At 40.3% G+C, this 25,430-nt stretch overlaps 1 protein-coding gene across 4 annotated transcripts in view; it reads right to left on the bottom strand.

Moving 5' to 3' along the window:
* The window catches only part of kazna (kazrin, periplakin interacting protein a), a 59,619-nt gene that overhangs the window by 16,717 nt on the left and 17,472 nt on the right, over positions 1–25,430 (bottom strand). For 2 of the 4 annotated variants that reach the window (XM_077223943.1, XM_077223945.1), the window contains exons 3-8: positions 6,726–6,917; positions 3,214–3,350; positions 2,947–3,117; positions 2,671–2,754; positions 688–862; positions 364–548 (exon numbers count right to left, since the gene is read on the bottom strand). In XM_077223943.1, the coding sequence (XP_077080058.1) occupies positions 364–548; positions 688–862; positions 2,671–2,754; positions 2,947–3,117; positions 3,214–3,350; positions 6,726–6,917 (944 nt within the window). Of the gene's footprint in view, positions 1–363; positions 549–687; positions 863–2,670; positions 2,755–2,946; positions 3,118–3,213; positions 3,351–6,725; positions 6,918–14,489; positions 14,614–25,430 lie in introns of those variants that run through there. The other 2 variants (XM_077223946.1, XM_077223944.1) reach the window with 2 other exon arrangements.

Below are 25,430 nucleotides of genomic sequence, written 5' to 3'. Positions count from 1 at the left end.
ATGCATGCAATAATAGTAACACAATATTTTGTGCACCTCTTCTGAACAATTAAAACACTTCAAAACCTAAACCAAGGCATTGCATTTCACCTCTGCTTTAGCTTGTTTCCTAATCTAGGCATTTTTAATATAGTATACTATAAATATTGTTGGCTCTGTGTTGGGTCTGTGATGAATTGCTAGATATATTTCACATTTGTATGTCGCTCTAATTAAAAGAGTCTGTTAAATGAATAAATGTAAATGTATTTTGAGATTTGGGTATCAGGTAGACAGTATCATGCCACACCACCGTACACGTTTGTGTATTTTTGTAATGCAAAGAGTGTCACAGTGAGTTGAATTCTGTGTTTTATGTCTTACATTGCAGAGGGAGTGTGTTCTGTGTCGTGGTGAATCGGATGCCGTTGAGGATCTCTCTCCCTCCATCATTGAGGCGTCTGAGATGACAGACGGTTGTTTCGAGTGACACGGACTGATCCTGGCTGCGGCTGATGACATCATGCTGATGCCATCAGCATCACAAACGCATGATGATGCTTTCAGTGCTAACAGACACAAACATATGACTGATTCAGTGAATTTGTTGCAGAATTTGGAGGCTGATTTAAACTCGGGTAACTTCAGCTTGTTCAGATCTTTATACTGACAGGTCATTATTGTATGTGTAATGTGCACTATATGTACCCTGTCTATCCATTGAGTAGTAAAGGTTTTGTTGACTCTGTCGTATCGCCGCAGTCAGAGGAAGCTCTGCATGCATCGCCCACTCTTGGTTGCCGTTGACGACAGTTTCCGTGGGCATGGCCAACGAATGTCGCTTAGGAACATCCTTAGTGAGAGTAGCCAAAGACTGTTTTGCCTGGAACACACAAACAGATTTAATTCAATTAGGTCCACTTCTTTGTCCAGAGAGTGTTGTAAACAAGTGTAAAATGTGTGAAAATGAATGTGTCATACTGCCCAGAATAACTGCTCCAAACGTTTCACAGTAGTGGCAGTCTGGAGCTACAGACAAGTTATTAATAGACCCATACAGAATTCTGCAGAAAATACTACATGTGTGTAAACTTGTTTAATTCGAAACTTGTCAAAATTCTACATCCTTTTTCCCCCGTATGTGTTAAATCCAATTGTTGTAAAAAATTTTGACCAATTAATATTCATGAATTTTCAAGTTTTTCTTGTCTACTGAATTCGGATATTTAACAAACACATTTAGAAGCTTTATGCTATGTATATATAATTTATATATATGAAACATAATGATTGTTTTTATGTTTATAAAATATTAGGGATGCACAATATATCGGTAACCATTTAGATATCGCCGATATATGTTCATTTTTAATGTTATTGTTATCATAAGAAAATTTTGCAGATATATTTAAGCTGATAAATAATGGATTATTTCCTTCGACTGAGACACTTCATATGTGCACTGTTCGACATGATGGTTTTTATTTGCTTGAAATATGATTGAAAAAAGGAAAATATAGTAAAGTGCAACATGAGCAGCGCAAGTCTGTCTATATATATACAAATGTTGATATTTTTTATAAATACATATTTTACTGTACATATAATACTTACACATATAGTACTGTGCAAAAGTGTTAGGCACGTTAGTATTTTCACCCAAAAAAAGTTAAGGAAAGTTTCTTCCACGCCTATTCTGGCGGGACGTGACGTATATTGGCGCGAAGTGCCCCATTGGGTGTCATGTCTCGCAGGGCCTCTGTCGATAGGCTGCTGCTTTTGCCACAGGTCAGCCAATAGGCACGCAAGCTGCCTTGCCTATGTCTGCATGCTGTCGCAAAGCCTTTTACATTGATTAAAAATTAAGGATAATTTTTGGCTTCAATATCTCGTGGAAAAGAGGTTTTCCCCCATAGCGTAAGATATTACGCGGTACTCGTTCCCTCTCTAGAGAGAACCGAGGTTACGTTAGTAACCAAGTACGTTTTTATAAGAAAACAGGTTTCCCACAGTCCTACATAAAATAGCAGCATAGATTAAAATATTATATATATATATATAAATAAATAATCTAAATTTATTTAAATCTGTGGGACAGGTTTCCAACAGTCCCACATAAAATAGCAGCATAGATTTAAATATTATATATTTATATATATATATAAATATTTAAATCTATGCTGTTATTTTATGTGGGACTGTGGGAAACCTGTTTTCTTATAAAAACAGGCAACCAATAAAAGTGAATTCTCAGTACTATTTAATACATTATACTGTTTGTAAATCATTTTTGCTAATTTTTGCACAACTGTTCCCACAATCGGTCCGCTAAAACCTGCAGATTCCATGTTGGGCCTAGTTCAGAATCATTTCACATCACAGTCATGACAGACAACAAGCCCAAATAACACCACCACCACCATTGCCATGTTCTACATTATCATTGGGTTAGAATGCTTCCCAAGTTTCTAAACATTCTAATAAACTAGCATGCAGAGAGAAGCACAAACACATTCATTCTCACAGCAAGGGAACATGCGTTTTCCATTCCATATACACAACACGTTTGTTCTCAAAACAAAATACACGTGCAACCAATAACATTGTCTAAATTTTGCATATCAGAGAAGGAGTCAACACTGCAGACCAAAGAGGGACTTGGGGTTGAGTGACAGGCCTGGCTGATCTTACCGACACTGTTTTAGGTGATGCTGGTCTTTCTGGAGATCGAACAAACACGCGACTCTCTAGTTTCTGAGCCATAAAGTTACTCATCTGTTAAAGAAACACACACATAAACAAAAGCACCCATACACTACTCAACACTGAAGTTTTTGAGCTAGTTGACAGATAGTTTGAAGAAACCAGATAAACTCGCATTTCAAATATTTATGAACCCACTCAGCAGACAAGAAGCAGGATATTCTAATGTGTGGTATCCTGTTTTTCTAATGATGTGTATCTTACCATAGTTAGTTCAGCCTCCAGCTCCTTGATCCTGTTCTCTTTCAGGTCCAGTGCAGAGCGGAGTGCACTTGCATGTTCTGTGGCCTCTTTGGTTTGTCGACGTAGGTCCCACTTCTCCCGCTCTAACAGATCCTTTTCCCTTGCCAAGACTCTCACTGCATCCTCACTCTCCTACAACACAAACAAGTTTGTGTGTGAATTTATGCATGTTTGAAGTTGCTGTGCAAGTATTAATGCACAAGACATACAAGTATGCCAGAAAAATACTTTTCGGTGTTGCTCGTAGTTGCGTATGAAGTCTCGCAGCTGCTCCTCACGGCTCTCCAGTGTTGTGTAGAGCTGCTGCATCTGATTCACGAGATCAGTCCTCTCCAACCTCAAACGCTTCCGGTCTGCCTTCATTGCTAGGGGGAAAAGAGAGATAAAGATAAAGATATTTAAAAAGTTCCTCAGATGGACCCCTCTCAAAAACCTCTGATACCCTTTTAGGGTGCTTCGAATATCCTGTTATGTATTCAAGGAACTTTAATATATTTTTAGAGTGTAAAAACCTTCCCATTTGATGCGGTTCTTGGAAGAATCTCTGAAGTGCTTGGAGGAATTACATGTTTTAAGAGACCTGACCCTATCCTGTATGTATCTTATATATTCCCATAAAAATTAAGCAACAAAGCCGTTTTCAATATCGATAATAATAAGAAATGTTTATTGAGCACCAACCAGCATATTAGAAGGATTTGTGAAGTGACTTGTAATTAAAATTGCAATGATATTTCACAACATTACTGCTTTTAATGTATTTTTGATTAAAAAAAAGAAGCCTTGGTGAACATACCACTTTCAAAACCATTAAATCTTAATCTTACTAATCCCAAACCATGATTAAAGGTATAATTCATATCCATAGCACAAACTCCAGTTTAATTCATAGAGTTATCGATTTAAAATAAATCCTAACTCTAAGTATGAGCAATCCTTATTGGAGGCCTTGCGAGCACCAATAATTAAAGAACACAAACCAAAAAGAAAGAGAAAACAATATAAGCAATAATGTTTCCTATTATTGAAAATGATAATACTTGTATTAACTTTGCAATGTGTTATAGTTTAAAGTAATTTTCTAAAATCAAGGTTCTGTGCTCCACTGCTAGTTTTGCTCTGACAAATCAGAAGTGCTTCACAACCTTGACTATTATCAACCTTATGCTCTGTTTTAAACAGTATGAATTAAAATAATATTCATAATAAGACCTTGCAGAGAGGCCATGAGAAAGCATGAAGGATATCTGACAATATAAGAAAGGGAATTACTCATCTACCCATTATAATGGACCTCAGTGTTGATAAAATAGTGCTGCTATGGATTCACCTGTCAGTTATATGTAGTAATATTACACATTAAAGACTTTCTGAAATGTTTTTTCATGTGCTATTTTGGTCTGTGGTCTCGATCAATTTAAAACTATAATACGGTTTAATTTGCATATAACCGTTCCCATTTATACATGACTATAATTCTCTTGATGTCCAAGATGTCCAATCCCTCTCTCTCACTCCCCCTTTTTCCTCTTCTAGGGTGTATCTCTCTCCAGCTGGTTGTGGTTAATATTGTGTGATAACAGAGGCAGTAATTGACTGTTTTAGGTTGTTTGTATAGTCTCTGCTCTGACTTGCAAATTGCAGCTCGTCTTTTCCAAGGACATTGAGTCCATTCAACCACCACTTAAAGACTCATTATACAGGAGCCAAAAGGCACACACACACACACAAAAAAACCTTTACACACTTGTGCACACACACACACACACACACACACACACACACACACACACACACACACACACACACACACACACACACACACACACACACACACACACACACACACACACACACACACCTGGTCGGAGGTGGAGAGAGATTGTGAATAGCAGTGAACATTCAGATCAGTAGATCCTGTAAGGAGAGCTCTTTAATTTTCTCCAAAACAGTGAGCGTTTCATTTAACATTGGATCATGTTCCTTTTCCTTTTCACATTATTAGTTATAAGAGTTTTCTTTATCCATCCATCTCTTGCTGACGTGGATTTCCACAGCAGACATGTACAATGCTCATTTCAAAATGAGGATTTTCATTACTGATTTCAGTAAGCCTTCGCAGAATACTGCAGACACACAAAGTCAGCTCTGCTCAGATGAACACAGAAGACAGCACCCACAATGCAAAGCTGTTTAGGTGAAATTAATGTTCAGGATTGCCATTCAACTCTCCCTGATCTAGAATATCTATTCCTGCATTCCTGTCACACTTGGCTTTAAGGGTCATTGGAAAAAGAGACAAAGTCAGACCAAGGAGGTTAGAATCCCTGGATACCTAAGCACAGAGAATATTTTGCAGTTTTGTGGCCAGTGCAGTTCTGATTACTTCTGCATTTCACAGCTACAGAGCTGAAAAATGAGCAGCTGCACAAAATAAAGAAAGACGAGAGATGACATCTAAATCGCTTTGAGGAACTCTGCAGATTTTAAATGGTGCAGTCAAAACACCTTTTGCAATTTAAACATATATACTGGATCAAATCACTTGTCTGAGACTCTTATTTAAATATGAGAGGTATATAATATAATATAATATAATATAATATAATATAATATAATATAATATAATATAATATAATATAATATAATAATCGAAAACTGCCTGTAGGTGGGGGTAAATGTCTAAATGAGTAAGTCATTGAGTCAGTCATTCATTCGATTTGTTGAAATGGCTGATTCATTCAAGAATGAAGTAAATAGGTGTGTCTAATCGGTGTATGACATCAAAGTACTGCGAGAGCGAATAGAGAGCAGACGGCTCTGTGTGATCTCTAATCTCTGATCTCTCGCAGTACTTTGATGTCACACCGGTTGGCCTGCGCAGAGCCACTTCAAGTCGAACACACCTATTAGCAATCTTTATTAATGGGCCATTAAATAATTTGTTCACCCGATTGATTCACTCGAAACGTGGATTCGTTCAGTAATAAAACGCCGCTGTCGTGTTGCTCAGAGACGCACAACAGTTCTGCTCTGGCTTTATAGGCAATATATTTGTTGAATTCTTTTTGCAAAAACGGACAATATTGTGTGTGTAAAATATATCCCAATTTTACCTTCTTATTTATTGACCTGTTGTATAAAATCAATATCACATTTGCACTCATGCTATTCAAGACAAAGACAGCACTACTGTGCTCGTTACTCGTAACGAGTTGTTGCCCTGCATCATGTTCTTCACCAACCAACTATATGAAATGTAAGATTATCTACATAGGTCTGGGGGTGGGGCCAGGTTTGGTAAATGCGTTATTGTTTTAACACGTTTTTTCCCCCCATAACCAATTAAATAAATTAACATGATAAATCAACAGCCCCTGCATATAATAATCAACGATAAAGTAAATATATATATATAAAGTATGGGTAAGGGTATGATATTGGGCTAATGCTGCTCCACAAGTCAATTCATGTAAATGACATGTTAAAAATATGCCAAAATGAATGCATAAACCATTATAAATCATTTATAAATGAATGAAATCAATAAAGCAACCAAACACTCCTATTCTCTCCATAATATTTGTGAATAGTCTTTGTTTCCATGAGCAAGATGGCAGTTAGTTTGCACTAAGCAAGGGGTTTGTGCTTTTATGTCTATTGTTTATATCAAAATGACAGGTCTGGGGTAGTCTGAGAGCTGGAGATGAAAGGTCGGGCTCATTGTATTCATTTCCTACCCTGTAATGCCTCCTTTGCTCTGTCCAGCTCCTGCTCTTTCTGTGTTAGCTGCACTCGGATCTGAGAGACAGACAGCAGCTCCACGGAGCATCCTCCTCCTGTCTCCTCCAGCTCTCGATTCAACATCTCCCTGACCTGCTTCAGCACCGACACCTCCTCCTGCAGACGCACCACCTCCTCATGCAACAGCACTACAGAGAAAAGGACAAAAAGAGAGAGATTAATTCAATAATTAAACATTTTAATCATCACTGTGATGGTTTCCTGATTTACTTTGCTAAACAGTTGAAGGTTTTTATTATTATTCAATTATTTCCAATCATTGTTATAAGAAGTGGCATGAGCCAAGTGGATTTTTAATGCAATCTATCAATCAATAATTTAAAAAAAAACATGGACATGATTTGAAAACGTTAAATGTTCCTGAAATAGTCACAATTCTATTGTTCTTGGTCAAAAATGAACTTAATTGAAAATTAATAGAACTAGTGGAATCATTTGGTACTGCGCCAAAACAAAATCTTACTAAAAGCAAATTTTTTGACATATCAACCTGAAATTAGGAAAACAGCTTGTTTAGATTTATGTTATGAACTTTTTCAGCATTTTTCAAGTTCACTTTAAAAAAAAAACTGTTTTCACTTCAGCAATTATCTACCAAGTATTTAAAGGCGCAGTGTGTGTTTTTTAGCGGCATCTAGTGGTGAGGTTACGAATTGCAACCAACAAAAGTTAAAAGGACATTGTGTAGGAATGTCTCCCATCTAGCGTGAAATTGTATTTTTGCATTCAAACGAATTGTGCGCTCCAGTGCCTCACTTTTTCAAATGCGTGTTGCATCTACGGTAGCTGTTATGCACCAAAAAGCTTTGACAGGTTGTCTTCTAATAGCACTTCGTCGAGTTTTCCTTCGGGTGAACAGGTTTGTTATTTCAAACAAACTGCAACTTGACACAACGAACAAACGAATGTTACAGTATGAATAATAACAGTGAAATGCAGCCTTTTAAAATTGCCGGGGCAGTGACAAGCGCCTCTCACTGCTCTGCTCTGCTTCTCCGTTTCTGCTGCTTTCAGTTACGTGACGCTGGCTCTGAACGCATTGTGGAAACACGCTGGTCTAGTACTTTTTGACCCACTCTGCTATTATGGTTTTTCAAGATGGCGGAACGACATGGGCGCATTGAGGAAATATTTATGAATAAAAATAATTATTTTAGATAATAAAATTAAAAGTAAAAACTACACATAGTCCCTTTAAGTAAGGTCTTTATACACCACTGAAAACATAGTTATGGATCTTATATTGCATTTCTGTCAATAGATCCTCAGATATATTACACAATGCACCTTTAAAAATATGAAATCCAAAACATTCAAGACTTATGATAGTTTATCTTGGAAATGTAATTTTCTGGTCAATGCTGAAAAAGTGAATAAATGGATTATAACTACTGCAGAAATATACACTGGGGCTGGTCTCACAAAGCTATTTTAGACCTGTCTATAGTGTCTTAAATTAGTCTAAAATTTGCTCATAGACTAAGTTAGAATGTTTCACCAAAATAAAGACTGACTTAGATAGAAACCCAAAAAATTAGACATGTTTCCCCCAAGCTAACTTAGGTCTAAGACTCTGTTACCTTGGCAACCAGCAGTAACAATCAGTTACAGTACAAACAGCCAAAAGAAAAGGGAAAATGGCTCATAATCTGTGGTTTGCTGACGGCGTTATTGAGAGAGCTATGAGAAGGGAAAGGGTTTTTAGGATATTTTCTCTTAAATATTTATTTTTTGGCATCTTGTACCTTATTTTTTTTATCTTTTCTGTACGTCTTCGCTCAACGGTCGGATTAACGCTGTTAACTGTCGTAGCAATCTTTTTCAAAATTAAACATTTCTTCTAGTTCCATTTACGCTCGTAACTTAGAGCGTAAATGGAAACAAACTAATTTAGAGGTCTTTAGAATCGCGTGGAAAGACAGTATGTCACGTTATAAAAAGGCTCTAAAAGCAGCCAGGGCTGAGCATCTCCGCAAACTAATAGAAAATAACCAAAATAATCCAAGGTTTTTATTCAACACCGTGGCTAGACTAACAAATAAACAAACATAGCCAGAGCAAAATATTCCGTTACAATATAGTAGTAATGATTTTATGAATTACTTCGATGAGAAAATAGAAAGCAACCGAAACACAATTGTAAATATACAATCCTCTATGATGTCTTATGATTCAACCTCAATTATGGCCCCTCTAGAACAACTACACCGCTTTACAACTATAGGACAGGAAGAGCTAAATAAACTTATCATTGCATCTAAACCAACAACATGTTTATTAGATCCAATACCCACTAAACTACTGAAAGAAATGTTACCTGTATTGGAAGAGCCTTTTCTTAATATTATTAACTCATCTTTATTTTTAGGTCATGTTCCAAAAATATTCAAGCTGTGGCAGTAATAAAACCTCTCATTAAGAAACCGCAATTAGATCCAAATAACTTAGCAAATTACAGACCCATCTCAAATCTTCCATTTATGTCTAAAATATTAGAAAAAGTTGTGTCCGCTCAATTGTGCTCTTTCTTGCAAGAAAATGATATCTATGAAAAATTCCAGTCGGGATTCAGACCGCATCATAGCACAGAAACTGCGCTAGTTAAAATTACAAATGATTTACTTTTAGCTTCTGACCAAGGCTGTATCTCAATACTAGTTCTACTCGATCTTAGCGCTGCGTTCGACACTATAGATCATAAAATACTCTTGGATCGACTACAAAACTACACTGGTGTTCAGGGACAGGCATTAAGCTGGTTTAGATCGTACTTATCAGACCGTTACCATTTTGTCTGTTTAAATGGGGAAAAATCAAAGATAACGTCAGTAGACTATGGAGTGCCGCAAGGATCGGTGTTAGGCCCTCTGCTATTCTCAATATACATGCTGCCACTTGGTAATATTATAAGAAAACATGGAATTAATTTCCACTGTTATGCTGATGACACTCAATTATATATCTCATCACGACCAGATGAAAACACTAACTTATCTAAATTGACAGAGTGTCTAAATGATGTAATTTCCTGCTATTAAATTCAGATAAAACGGAGGTACTACTTATTGGTCCAAAAAACTACCCACAAAATCCCTTACAATACAACTTTAATTTAGAAGGATGTCCTGTTACTTTATCCACTACAGTAAAAGAACTGGGTGTTATACTAGACTGCAACTTGACTTTCGAAAATCATATTTCATATATTACAAGAACAGCCTTTTTCCACCTTAGAAACATTGCTAAGCTACGTAACATGCTATCTGTTTCTGATGCAGAAAAGTTAGTTCATGCATTCATGACCTCGAGACTAGATTACTGTAATGCTTTATTAGCTGGTTGTCCTGCATCCTCAATAAACGAGCTACAGTTAGTGCAAAATGCAGCCGCTAGAGTTCTTACTAGATCAAGAAAATATGATCATATAACAACTATTTTATCATCTCTACACTGGTAACCTATTAAGTTACGTATCGATTACAAAGTATTCCTACTGACCTATAAAGCCCTAAATGGTTTAGCTCCTGTGTATTTAACAGACCTTCTATCGCCATACAAATCCATCGCGCTCTTTAAGATCACTAAATTCGAGGCTTCTGGTCATTCCTAGGATATCTAAGTCCACTAAAGGAGGGAGGGCGTTCTCACATTTAGCTCCTAAACTCTGGAATAGCCTTCCTGATATTGTTCGAGACTCAGACTTGCTGTTCCAGTTTAAAACTAGATTAAAGACGCATCTCTTTAACCAAGCATTCACTTAATGCTTAACCTTTAATACTACTGCTGAATCAGTTCGAATGCATTAACATTATGAACATCAACTATGCTAATTATTTCCCATCTGCCTTCTGCTGTTATCTCGGGACGCTAGTCCCGAGGTAAATAGCGTTCGTCAGCTCCAGTTTGTATCCAGCCTCTCACGGAGACTTCAGATGCCCCAACGCCTGTGAAGAGACGACTCGACGCCTGTGAAGAGACGACTCAAAGCCGGCGATATGTTATGCCATAAATTAATACATGATTAACTGACTGTATTTTTCTATGTACATTTCCGAAATGCACTTTCTGTAAAGCTGCTTTGAGACAATGTGTATTGTGAAAAGCGCTATACAAATAAATTTGAATTGAATTGTTAATACATTCTCCATTAAATTTCCCAAGTAAAATGTCATTGTAACTGTTATACTCCTCCAACAAACATATTTTCCGCTGGGATGAACTGCACTGAGCGGTTGAATGCGCTTACTCGATCCGCCATGTTTTTTGTTTTGAAAAGTGTCTTATTTTACCCAGAATGCATTGTAGTGTAGACCTACTTAAGATAGTCAGAGTCTTAAGTGCTTTGTGCAACGGTCTGATTTAGATGTCTATCTGAAGTCTGACTATCTACTATATCTAAGCCATAGTCAAAGTCTATCTTTGTGAAACCGGCCCCTGGTAACATAAAATCTCCTAAAATACAAAATATTAAATAAAAAAACAAGGTAATTTTTGACCGACACGTGTTCTAAAACTTTTCTGTTTCAACTAAATGCTGTTTTTTTAACCCAATAAATATATAAATATAATTTTTTCTATATATTCATTTTCCAGTGCATGCAACCCCTAACCATAACAATAAATCACAATATACCTGAAGAAGTTTATTATAAATGGCAATTATAATCCAGGATTTTTTTTAATTATATATATTTTGGAATATGAAAAGAAATCTTTAAGTATTCCATCAATTTAACTACATACTCAATATGCAAATATTCCTCCTACATGCGTTCTGAAACGAGTAGATCCACTCAGCAGGTGTTAGGACACAAGCATAAGAGCATTCCAGTCATTTCTGCAGAATTTTGCAGCGAGAAGCAATAGAAACTGAGCATAGGTAAAGGATGATTGTGATAAAGAAGACACAGTAATCATGGATCTACAGTATAAAACGAAATCACACATTCATTATCTAAATATGCATGACTCTGCACATATACATACAGAATCACAAAACATCTGCTTACTTCAGTCTTTGAGCTTTAAATTCTTAAATAGCACTTCTGGATTTACACTAAGAGATAAGTGTGCATACAGACACAGTAAAGTGTGAATAAAACCATAAAGACTATAAAACAGTAGCCTGTGAGCTGTGTACCAATGTAAGGTGGGGTTTGGTGTGGTGTGGTGTGGTGTGTGTGTGTGTGTGTGTGTGTGTGTGTGTGTGTGTGTGTGTGTGTGTGTGTGTGTGTGTGTGTGTGTGTGTGTGTGTGTGTGTGTGTGTGTGTGTGTGTGTGTGTGTGAGATTCATAATGAGCTTTGACCAATGTCTGTATGGCCGTGTTTATGAGTTTGTTTGAGTTGTTGCCATATTCTGAAGAGTTCAGTTCTGTCACGTGAGAGCTTCAGTTGATTCACTCTCTATCTTTTCTAAACACTGTGAGGAGATCGTGTGAGTGTAAAAAGTTCAACAATCGAATAAATATTCACATCACAGTTGGCTGGTATGGAACAGGTGAGGAATCCTGAACATCTGGTGTTCTTCCTTGCCAGAAAAGGCTGAGGTCTTGTCACAAGCATCTAATGCAGTTCTAGAGTGTGCTTTAGTTTACTTTCAGATCGGATACTGCAGATCCGACAGGCTGTATTACACGGATTAGAGCTGTAAGACCTTAGCATCAACTAATGCAAAAATGAGCCTCTAGAATGCAGATGCGACTCTAGATTAGCTGATGGGTTCAGTGAAGGGTTACAGTTGGCACTAGCCCGTAGTTTCTTGTCCAGACAGGATTCTTTTTTATTACTGTTATGTATTACATAAGTGTATGGACCAAGTTTTTACCTGGACTCTCTGTCCTTGCTATTTTAGGCCTTTAAAAACAGGATATCAGGTCTAATTTAAACAAGCTAGACAGAGCACCCTACGGAAGTAGCCATCAAAAAAGCAAACACTTCAAACAACGTCCATGGCATGATATAACAATATCAAACCAATTGGTATCTGGAAATGATGCTAAATGTTTATTCTGAAGTAGTTTATTTTGAGCGATTTTTCCTGTCAGTTCCACTTAAGTTCCTTATTTGCAATAGATACCACTTGGTTTCATGTTTTGCTAACCAAGGCAATGACATTAATACATTTTAAGTGTGACAAAGAAAGAAAACAGAATGTGTGGGCCTTTTAATGCAATTTAAAGAGTCTTGAGTGTCTTGGCCTTTGAGGACACTACAGAAAAGGGCAGAGATCTGATGGCCACGCTCTGAAGAGTTTGATTAATTCTATTAGTGCAGTCAACCAAAAAATGAGCCTGTGAGCCTTAGGGAGATCATGATGACTAGAAGAGGACTGATCCTTGGGCTTTTAATTAATATAAAATAGAGTAGTGAAGACAAAAAAATTTATAATAATAATTAATTAAAGGTGACCAGTCACAGTACTTAAGATACATTTATCTCACAGCAACCATAAACAGCATTTCAAAAAATAACAGTGACTGTCAGCATGAGTGTTGCAGAGTCACATTTGATCAGATGAACGTTTGCATCATACACATGTAGTTTGGACTTGATAATAAAGAGGCCGCTGGCTTGTGACGTGTATTTGTTTCTGTTCTGGAAAGCTCGTGCTTCAGTTTATGTACAGTGGGATGAAGCAACGCCAGGCCTGTCCAGTGTGATAAATACAACTCCCAGAGTTTCACCATTCTCTGTTATCCATCCCCTCATGGTGGGCTATTTTGATGCAAACAGCTCCACGACAATGCACAGCATGTTTTGTCAGCTTTTAAATTTTAATTTTACATTAAACACAATGATGATGACGACATGTAAAACTAAAAAGCCATTCATTTTCCCTTATATTTTCATCATTTATCTGGACAGACAAAAAAGGTTTTCACAAATGTCCTGCAGAGTTGAGTGACTCACATAAATCACTTCAGGAAATAAGAAATTGTCAAGCTTTCCTCCAAGTATTAATTAAGGCATGTTTATTCGAAATTACTTCAATGGTCATTTACTTAGTCTTTTGGCGTGACACCTCCACATAATAAAAAGAGATATTTAGCATTAAAAGCATAAAATAAAGCAAATTATACAAATTTATATTACTGTATAATATAAATAGTTATATACAATATTAAATATAATATTTTAAATATGCCTATTTTGGTCAAATCTTCTATTATTATTATTATTATTATTATTATTATTATTATTATTATTATTATTGTGCCCACCATTAAATCTTAAGAAATGGTCATCAGCAACAACATTTTTTGTTTTACACTTCACAAATATTTACTTTAACTTAAACTCATGATATACTGACGATTTGTTAACTATTCAAGTTTGTGTGTGTGTGTGTGTGTGTGTGTGTGTGTGTGTGTGTGTGTGTGTGTGTGTGTGTGTGTGTGTGTGTGTGTGTGTGTGTGTGTGTGTGTGTGTGTGTGTGTGTGTGTGTGTGTGTGTGTGTTTGTCCACATGTGGACGCCTGTGTGCATGCATGACTGTGTGTCTATTTGAATATAAACAAGCCTGATGATGTAACTGCCCGTAATTTCTGATGCTTCATTGCATGCATACACATACATCATCTGAACACAAACAAAAACCCTCACTCCGCAAAACCAGTCATGCAGCAACAAAGAAAGAAAGTTTTGCTGCTCTCCGTTTCTCTGCAGCCTGAGGGAAACGCTCACGATCACTCGTTTACTCACCCGCATTCACCTCTTGTTCCTCGCTGACATCTCCACAAATCAAATGATTGGGATTAAAAGAATCTCAACTATCATCTCCAGAACGGAATCCAACAGCAAGCCAAATTCAAAAGCTCAAACTCCCTCTTCACCTGCCAGGAGCGACTCCCACTGGTTTACAGATATTAACTTATCCTAAGCCCTCCCTCTCTTTTTCTGCTTAAAAAGGAGGAGCTACAACTGACACCAATGTTCAACACACACACACGTTGTGCTAAAGGAAAAGAAGGATCTAAGGTCAAGGTGCAGAATTTCAAACAGGTAATGACTCTCTTTTCAAACATACATACACACACCAGATTCCAGTAAGAGGAAACCACACACACACACACACACACACACACACACACACACACACACACACACACACACACACACACACACACACACACACACACACACACACACACACACACACTGAAGTTAACAATCAACAACTAACACAGTGTTCTCAGAATAAGCTACAAGAAACCCCTGATATTGGCATCCATCTCCATTCACTTGTTTTTGTCAATCAGTTTGGATTCAAGTATCTCAGCATGTGAAGGGGGAAGAAGAAAAATTCCCTTCTGAGAGAAAGATCTTCAATTGTTTCACTTCACTTTTTTTGTCAAATATTTCTCCAGTCTAATGTTTTAAATTCAAAATAATATTAAATTAATATGTCCGTTTAACAAAAACGTTTCATCACGGCTGTGTTTCCCCACAGTAACTTTTTTTTTTTAAATCATTTTTTATCGCCCTTGGGAATTGAACCCATGACCTTGGTGTTGGCAGCATAATGCAGTATCAGCTGAGCAGTCTATTAAGCATGCCCAAAAATGTGATTAACCTCACTAGGTCATATGTGCACACTGACATATTCACTCAGGTACTTACAAACCAAAACTGATTCACACACAAAATATGTGTGCCTGAATATAGCACTGTTGCTTTTAAACACTAAGATACATTTTACAGATCCCTCAGGATGGTTTATCAACACACAAATTACACCTGTCAACAGGGTTTACACACATTCCCTTAACGCACAGACAAACATTCAATCCCATTTACACAAATGAATGTAAAGTGTGAGTAAATGCTGTGCCAAGGACACCGAAGGCAAAGACAAACAACTGCAGGCTGGAGTCACCTTCTGACAGCAGATTATTCTAGTCTTTGAGTCACAGAAACAGAAGCCCTTACACTTATGAAATATAATAAACAAACCCACAAAAGCCAACATAAATTGACAACGTGACCCAGATGAAAAATCTGGTTTTATCTAAGAGAATAAAAGAGTGATAAATTAGACGACGTTTGTTTAAGGACTGCAGCCACAGTCACTCCCTCTATAAAGATGATGATGATGAATCAATGGATTCATAATTTATAACCTTTGATTCAAAGCTATAGTGAATAGAGAACCTCAATCAGTTCTCTAAGAGTCAGCCTGCAGTCAGGGCCAAGAAAACACTGTAAGATAATATGTTATTGTCTCTCTATGACATGTTCAGTAGAGAGTGAATGTGTGCAGTCTCTCATAGCCAGACTGGACCACTGACATAACATCTGGTCCACATTGTTGAAAGTTATTCTGGCCAAGAACTAGGGCTGGGCAATATGGCACAATATTCTTTTTCATATCATACAAAATGTATATTTATCATTGAAATATTCATTTACTATTACTATTCTAATCAAATGAAAATATATTAATTCATTTACAACAAAACATTGGATTTGTATTTTTGTCAAGATGCTGCACAACAAAACTATATAAATGTAAAACATGGATAAAAAAAATATCTTGGATGTATGATATTCCTGAGAAATAATAATATTGTTATTTTTACTTTGAGAAGTTCATTTAAGTATTTTTTGTTTTGTTTTGTGAGTGATATATTTCGGTCATAATTTCTTGATGTTAAACCGAACTTTTATTTTGACGGATTGTTGTGAAGATCTTTCAGTTTTAGTTTTTAATTTCAGTGTTTATTTGACGGTAGTTTTTCTCAAATTAAACCGTGAAAAGCTTGTGAAGTGACTCAAAGCAGCTCTGGAGTTCAAATGTTTATGTCCTCATATTGAGACGACAGATGCTAAAACACTGAGCGTCACATGGGAGTTTGTGTATCAGACGAAACCACGCTGTTCATTCAAACAGAGACACACAGAAATTACTTATTAGCGACATGCACTGATTGGCTGTTATTACTTTTATTTCTGCTGTATAGGCTGTTAGATTAATCCATATCAAGTAAGAATCTCCAGAGCTTATCATTGGGCTGGGTAAAAATATCGATTAATCAATGCATTGTAATTATTTGTTTCTCAATTCAATATCGATTCATCAAATCATATGAATCGATTCAGCCCACCGGCCAGTGGCGGCGCTGTGGGCAACACTCTAGTGAGAGCGTTCAGCGTTGTACAAGATGCGCTTTACCAAAACAGCAAGATGACGGAAAGTAGCTGCACTCCGTTCAAGCCTGCACCACCAACCAGGGACGTCGTTAGGCCTATTTTAGGGGGGCTGAAGCTACCCCAAAATGTTCCTAAGCCCCCCTAAATGATAATAAGAACAACAATAAGTCTCCGGGAGTCTACCGCATATTGATAGCGGATCCCTGATGTCCGCAAATTAGTTCAAATCTCCCGAAATCTAGAGCTCGCGAGCTCCAAACCGCGTAGCGCGCACACGACAGAGAGGAAGAGAGCGAGAGTCCTAGCGAGTGTGGACGAATGTGAGCGCATTTTTTTTTAATGACAATGCACATTTTGTGTTTCTGTTTATATTTCTTTTATAACTTGAATGTATAGGAAGAAAGAAATATTCTTTCTATTACAGTTACATGCACTTTAGAGGTGTGTTAATAAAGCACCTGTTTGTTACAGTTGTGGTTTGTATTCAACACATCTACAATATTGTACAGTTTGTTCTGCTAAATAAACCATGACAGGAAACATGCTGGGGTCAATTTGTTCTTAAACATTGGTAATACTGCAGACATTATTTAAAAATATACTCAGGTACTTAATTACTTGTGTATTTACTAATTATTGAATCGATATCGAAATCGAATCAAAGCCTCAAGAATTTAAATCGAATCGAATTGTGAAATTCCTAACAATACCCAGCTCTACTTATCATCATTAAGTAAATATCAATATGATATCGTTTATCGCCCAGCCTTACCAAGAACCACCATTTAAATAGATAAAGGTCATTTGACTGACACAAAGTAACTAACCACACTTTTTAGTTTATTTTAGGTGCTGTAAAGCTGAAATCTCTCAATAACAAGGCATCAGAGCTGTGGCGCACTCGGCTGTGCACATGCTCAGAATGCTCAAGAGCTGTCGGCTCATGGGAAAAAAGTTTAATCTGGAACATGTCATGTTCTTTCCACTGTCATATAAAAATAAAGGCAAAAACACATCCCCCAAATCCCCCCCAAAAAACAAACCAACAAGCCACCAAAGAAAATAAACTGCCAGCCCATTCAAATGCACAGCAGTTCTCACTAAAGTTGTAAAGACGATGATGAAATTACCTAAAAATCTCACAAAGCTCACAATTCCAGTAAACAGGGACCGGATTCTCGAAACACTAATCTAATCAAAAAAAAAAAGATGCAAATATTTTGTATTCCCAAAATCATTTTTTAAGAAAGATCAAATTTAAGAAGCATTCATATAACCAAAAAGAATATTCTTAAAAATCATTGTAAATAACTTCTTAAATTGACAACCTCCAACCAGTCTTAAGTACCCAAATGTGGAAAGTTTAATGAATATTGGGTGGTCTTAAATGGTAAACATTACAACATAACACTAGCTACATACAGGGGCGGACTGGCCATCTGTGTGATCTGGAGAATCACAGAACGGCCGGTACTCCAGGACGGCCGGCGTGCCGGCGCACCACCCGCCACACACGCAGTCATCACCTGTTTTTTCCCCCCACTAATCTGTTTCACACTCCAGTACTGTAGGTGGCAGCAATGGACCTTTAAGTTGGATGCCAGCTGCACTGGCCGTGGCCGCCAAGTAAGGATAAGAAGAAGTGGAAGAGGAGGAAGAAACCAACAGCAAAGACTTTAGATAGAAGCATAGAAACAAACAAATAATATGCATTACCCGGGCGCGGGCAAAAAACGGAAAGAAAAGGGTGGGGCTGAGAGAAAAAAAATTGCGGAATTTAGATACTGAAGCCGCTAAATGTCGTAAACTAACTGAAATATTTAGCAGCACAGCCAGCAGCAGCACCTCGCAGTTAAATATTAGCAGCAGACCCCGCAGTGAAGAAGTGAGCCAAACAGCTAAGCAGTAGCATGCCACCAATGATGATGATGGACAGAAAGATGAGCTGGTTCCACAGGCAGATACAGGGCAAGTAAGTATGGAACATGAGAGGAGAAAGAGAGTTCTCTTACGAGAGGTTCTCTTGTATTGCGTAAGCTAACTTACGCTACGGGTAAAGTCATCTTTGCTCGAGATATCTAAGCCAAAAACTATCCTTAATTTTGTATTTATTGTCAACGCAGTGCAGCAGCTAGCAGACCTAGAGCAGGCCATATCGCATGCTCATTGGTTGCCCTGCGGCAACTGCTGCAACCTACCACTGAGCATCGGGTGTGACATCACGTTAGGGCTGGGCAAAAAATCGATTTAATCGATGTATCAATTTTGTAGTTTAAAACGATTTTTATTTTGCAAACTCGATTTTTTTGCCACAATAGTTTTTTCAGACTTTTCCGCGTTTCGTCCTTGTGCGTTACTGTAGCGCGATATGAGCCAGCCCCCGCCCCGCGTAACACAGTCAAAACAACATGGCAGCGTGTAGCAGAGAACTAACGCTACTTCCAAAGAAAGGCACAGGTAATTCCGTAATTTGGAACTGGTTTGGTTTCGATGCAGCAGACAAAACACAGACGAAGCCTTGCTGCAAAATATGTTTCAAGGCTGTTGCTACTGGAAGCTGCAGTACAACAAATCTTTTCCAGCACCTGAGGAATAAACATCGCGAAGAATGGGAGAAGTGCAGCCGGCTCCGTAGCGAAAACGGCTCCTCTAGCACATCTGCTAAAAAGCAAACTACACTTCCTGAAAGCTTTACAAACTGTGTGCCTTATGATAAGAACGGAGTGCGATGTAAAGCGATTACAGAGGCGATCACGTTTTATATTGCCACAGACATGCTGCCAATTTATTCTGTCGAAAAACGAGGCTTTAATCACATGCTTAAAGTATTAGATGCGAGGTACGTTGTCCCTAGTCGCAAGTATTTCAGGGATGTATCGCTGCCTCACCTGTACAATACAACTCGGGAAAAGATCCACAGTGAGCTGGAGGAGATGCAGTTTTACTCAGCCACAACAGACCTGTGGTCCAGCCGGACTATGCAGCCATATCTGAGTCTGACAGTTCACTACATCAACATTAGTTGGACTCTGCGCAGCATCTGCCTTCAGACAGCGTATTTCCCCGACAACCACACTGGTGAGATAATTGCCAATGGCTTAAAAGACGCTCTCAGCTCCTAAGCACTTTCGGAGGAACGACTCGTTTGCATGACAACTGATAGTGGCACCAACATCATAAAAGCCCTCAAGGACAACAACTGGCCCAGCTTGCAGTGTTTTGGCCACAGACTCCACAACGCTATAGGTAAGAGTTGGTGTAAGAATAAATAGGTGCACATACTTGCACATTGTAAAGTATTGTTTGCTCATAATTTAATAGCCAGAACATGGTATATATTTCAACTGGTTTACACACAGACATAAATTAATATTTACAGTTTATTTTAGTTTATTTACATAAATAAACCTGACTTTTCCTTAATCTTCATTCATTTTACATTATGTATTAAACTGTGTTACAGCTATTAAAATTGTGATAAAAGTACAAAACAATTTTGAAAACTCACGTAATCAAATATATAGTTTGGAGTGACAAAAAATATACTAAATATCTTTTCACATTTATTACAGAGAATGGTGTGAAGGATCCAAGGATCGATCGGGCCATAGGGGTCTGCAAAAAAGCTGTATCAGCCTTCTCCTACAGCTGGAAAAAAGGCGAGACATGACAGAGGTGCAGGCTGAGCTTGGACTTCCCCAGCATCTTTTGATCTCAGAATCACCAACACGTTGGGGGTCTCGTCAAAAGATGATTGAGCGCTTTCTTGAGCAAGAGAAGGCAATAACTCGTGTCCTGGGTGCGGACAAGAAAACGCGTCATCTTGTTCCCACGTGGCAAGATTTGGAAATATTAGAAGCCACCAACAAAGCAGTGAAACCTCTCCAGGACTTCACTGATGCACTGTCAGGGGAATCATATGTCAGTGTGTCATGCATCAAACCAGTGCTGCATTTGTTTAAAACAAGTCTCCTCCTGCCAGAGGAGGAAGATTTGTAGCTAACTAAAACAATCAAAGCTAACATCATGCGTTACCTCGAAAGTAAATACTGTGATTTGGAGAAAGAGGAACTTTTGGACATGGACACAATTTTAGACCCGAGGTTCCGTACAACCTACATTGATGTTAGCAAACTGGAAGTTGTCAAAAAAAGAGCGGTGTCTGAGATCTCTGCTCTCTGCAACTCTACCACAGAGGAAGCTGGTCCCTCAGCTGTTCAAGAGAACACCCTACCAAAAAAGAAAATTACTCTGGGTGCCTTCTTTAAAAACAGTGCACCATCCACCACGCCACACCCACAATCTGAGAAAACAAAAATTGAGACTGAGCTTGCAACATATTTCCTTATTCCAGACATAGAGCCAGACACAGATCCTCTTGAATGGTGGAAGCTGCATCAGCCCAACTTTCCAAGGCTAAGCTTACTGGCTAAAAAATATCTTTCTATTCCAGCCACTAGTGCCCCCTCAGAGAGGGTATCTAGTGTGGGTGGGGGAATAGTTACCTGCACCCAGGCCTGCCTTAAGCCAGAGGTTGTGGACAGGCTCATCTTTCTTGCAAAAAATGTTTAGAATGAGCATGCACAATGTTTCAGAGATCTAACAAGCACGTGTTTTGTTGTTATAGGTAAAAGTTTACATTTGTTCACTCTTTGAGCAGGCTATATATGTCTGCCACAGGCATGTTTCATTTTTTATATTCACACTATACTGAGAAGAGTTTATTTTTATAATTGTAATGTTATATGTTACAAAATTTGTAATTATCTGATTTCTTGAACAGAAAATTTAAGCTACTGTTAAGTTGTTGCACTTTTGCTTAAACCTGGGTTAAAGCTTGAAATTGTTGAATGACAGAGCCTCATTTACTTTTTGTTTTGGGATTCTACGCATTTTAACTCTTGAGGACAATAATAGCAATAAAGTTGCACTTTTGACACTATATCTGATGTCTGCAGTCATTTTTTAAGTGCATTGAAAAAAAAATTGAAAATCGAATCGAAACTCGAATTTTTCTTTAAAAATCGAAGATTTTTTTTTTGTGCAAAATCGCCCAGCCCTACGTCACGTCCAATGAGGGCGCTTCGTGCCCTTACGCGTTATAGCCCACCAAATAGGGGTGGCATAGCGTATAAAAGCCAGGCTCGTAGGTTGTCTCACTGATTTTCATCATCTTCAGCGAAGATTTCCGCATCGCTGGACTCTGAGAGAAGCCGCCGCCGTTGAATCCAGCGACCAGCAAGCAGAGGAAAGTGCCTAAAGAAGCCGGCCGTCTTCGCCAACTTCAGCCATCCGTGCCTGCTACGCCATCTGGCGTTTACCCTTTATCACAGCTAACTGTGTGTGTGTTCTCCGCTGCAACACTCACTCTGTCTCTCACAAAAAAGAGTGCGAGCGTTTGTTTTAAAATGTCTCGCCTTTCCTGTGGCTCGTGTAGAGCCCAGCTCAGCCCAGGAGACCGCCATGTGATTTACGCCCTCTGCCTGGGACCGGATCACGCAGCCCTCACCCTGGATACGGGCGGCTGCGAGCACTGTGAAGCGCATCCGCTGTCAACCCTGCGGGCTCGACTCGAAGCCTTCACACAGAACGCTGTCACTCCAACCTCTGGACCGCGCAGGAAGAAGCGCCATGCTCAGAGGATGCCGGAGCCCGTGGCCGCAGTGAAGTGCTCGCCGGAACGTCTTCCGCCGACCTCACTCTCTCCTTCTCCGCCCCTCCCGGACGTGCAGCCGCCGGCTTCGGCCCGCGCTGCCGCCGCCTCAGGGGACGAGGCTGAAGGAGGCCACTCACTGGACAGCTGTTCCATCCTGGCGTCGGACAGTGAGGAGTGGTCGAGTTCACATCACTCCGCCTCCTCATGCGTCCAGGAATCCAGCCTCCTCTCTAAGGCCGTCGACCAACTCTGGCTCGATTGGTCACTGCCGAAGGAGCCCGCACCCAACAGGCTCGACGGCTGTTTCCTGCACAGCCGCCACCCCCAGCCCGTTTCCAGATCTGCACCCTTTCTGCCAGAGCTGCACGCTGAGCTGTCAAAATCGTGGAACGCACCATTCTCCGCGAGGCTCCACGCTAATGTCTCCTCGCCGCTCTCCCGAGTGGACGGCGCCGCCGAGAAGGGATACACCTCTATCCCCACAGCGCACCTTTGCCCGCCCTCCGCGAGATGGCGCTCAAAGCCTGCCCTCCCGTCCAAAGCCTGCAGAACTACCTCAGCCCTTGTCGGCCGCGCCCTTCGCCGCCGCCGGACAAGCTGCTTCCGCCTTGCATTCAATGGCTGTGCAGCAAATCCTTCAGGCTGATCTCCTCCGTGAGTGGGACGAGAAAAGCAAGGACCCGGCCGCCATTACGGATTTGAGGAGCGCTGCACAGGCTGCAGCACAGGCGATGGGCAGATGCATGGCCTCGCTTACCGTCACAGAGAGGCACATCTGGTTGACGCTGGCGGATATGGGGGAAGCTGAACGGTCCGTGTTCCTCGAGGCGCCGCTCTCCCCTTCTGGTCTCTTCGGCCCAGCGTTAAACGGGATCGTCGACCGCTTCTCCGAAGTGCAGAAGACCACACAGGCCATGAGCCTTTTCCTGCCGCGACGCGCTAGCTCTTCCGCAAGCCCCCCACATGAGCCGGCTGCACGTCAAGCTAGCCAGTGCCCAGCCCAGTCCCAGTCTCCGCAGCGTCGACAGGGCGGCCGCCCTAGATATCGCTCCTCCGGTGGCAGGCCGCCTCCCCCTCGGGGACCCCGGCCTAGGGTTGTGCTGAAGCCCGAGCAGGGAAAGCCCTCCTAGCAACGCTAGTGAGGAAAAGACGCGCTGGTCTCGTTGCGGCTGGACCACCGTCGAAGCATCTCGTCTTGTCAGTCCCCTCGGTGAAGGCTACTGCAGACAAACAGCAAACGAGTCGGGAACATGGCCGTTTTTACGGCGACCCAGAGAAATCTCAAAAAGAGTATAAATTCTGGTTATCCGGCTCACGCGCACAGAAAACGTGCCCGCAAGTCAGTGCTCACCCCTACATGTAAACACTATGCCCCATATATCTCACATGCTCACAGAGCCCACTCTCATAAAGCTGGCAAACGCGGTTTGAGTGCTAGATGTAGACAATGTGCCCACAAATCTGTGCTCACACCTACTCGCTGCACGCTCCGTTACACTGCAACAGCCTCACAGCGGCCATGTTATGAACGTAAGGACCGGCTGGACCACCGTCGAAGCATCTCGTCTTGTCAGTCCCCTCGGTGAAGGCTACTGCAGACAAACATATAGCAGAAAACGAGTCGGGAACATGGCCGTTTTTACGGCGACCCAGAGAAATCTCAAAAAGAGTATAAATTCTGGTTATCCGGCTCACGCCGAGTGTGTTTCATGTGTAGAAAACGTGCCCGCAAGTCAGTGCTTACCCCTACATGTAAACACTATGCCCCATATATCTCACATGCTCACAGAGCCCACTCTCATTAAGCTGGCAAACGCGGTTTGAGTGCTAGATGTAGACAATGTACTCGCTGCACGCTCCGTTACATGGCAACAGCCTCACAGCGGCCATGTTATGAACGTAAGTCACGTGACCGCCACGAGCACTCACGCTTATGGACAAACTCTTCGCCCCAGGCTCCGCTCGCAATAAACATCGCCACGAAATGTTCCCCATTCCCAGTAATCGGGTCATATCAAGTGGCTCAGGTAGTTACTGCTGTCAGCGAGCCACCGTTACTCAGATCAGAGAGCGCGCGCACCCCGCTAACGCTTCCGGTACAGTTTCCCGAGCCCGCGCTACGCGGCCAATGGAACCCGGAGTCCATTCTGCCCCTAGCTATACATGTAGAAGCATGGAAGGCTATTCCAGGTGTGACAGATTGGGTGCTAAGCACGATAAGTCAGGGCTATTCGCTTCAGTTCGCTCGCCGTCCCCCTCGCTTTCGAGCTCGGACCGAGAAGAAAGTGAAAGCGGATGTAGTACATCTACTCCGCGCAGAAATAGCCAAACTGCTGTGCAAAGGGGCCATAGAACCAATACCTCCTTCTCAGAGCGAGTCAGGCTTTTACAGCCGTTATTTTCTTGTACCCAAGAAGGACGGAGCTCTAACACCTATCTTAGATCTGAGACATTTGAACAAAGCTCTCATGAGACGGCCGTTCAAAATGATTACGACCAGACAAATCCTCGCGCACATTCGCCCAGGAGACTGGTTCGTTTTTCTCGATCTGAAAGATGAATACTTTCAGATTCCGATAGCCCCGCGTCACAGGCCATTCTTGAGATTCGCCTTCCGACGGTCGGGCATATCAATACACTGTCCTCCCGTTTGGCCTATCCTTAGCACCCCGTACATTTACCAAATGCATGGATACGGCTCTCGCCCCCTTGAGAGTGAAAGGGCTGCGAATTCTGAACTATTTGGACGATTGGCTGATTTTAGCCCAGTCAGAGATGGAACTGATATCTCACAGAGTTGCGCTTCTTAGCCATCTGGAAAGCTTGGGTCTCACGGT

Source organism: Siphateles boraxobius, unplaced genomic scaffold (genome assembly GCF_051911475.1).
Source record: "Siphateles boraxobius isolate OS27281-9 unplaced genomic scaffold, OSU_SipBor_1 9, whole genome shotgun sequence".
NCBI lineage: Eukaryota > Metazoa > Chordata > Actinopteri > Cypriniformes > Leuciscidae > Siphateles > Siphateles boraxobius.
Note: the sequence above shows the minus strand (reverse complement) of the source record. Positions and strands in the feature narration are given on the sequence as shown.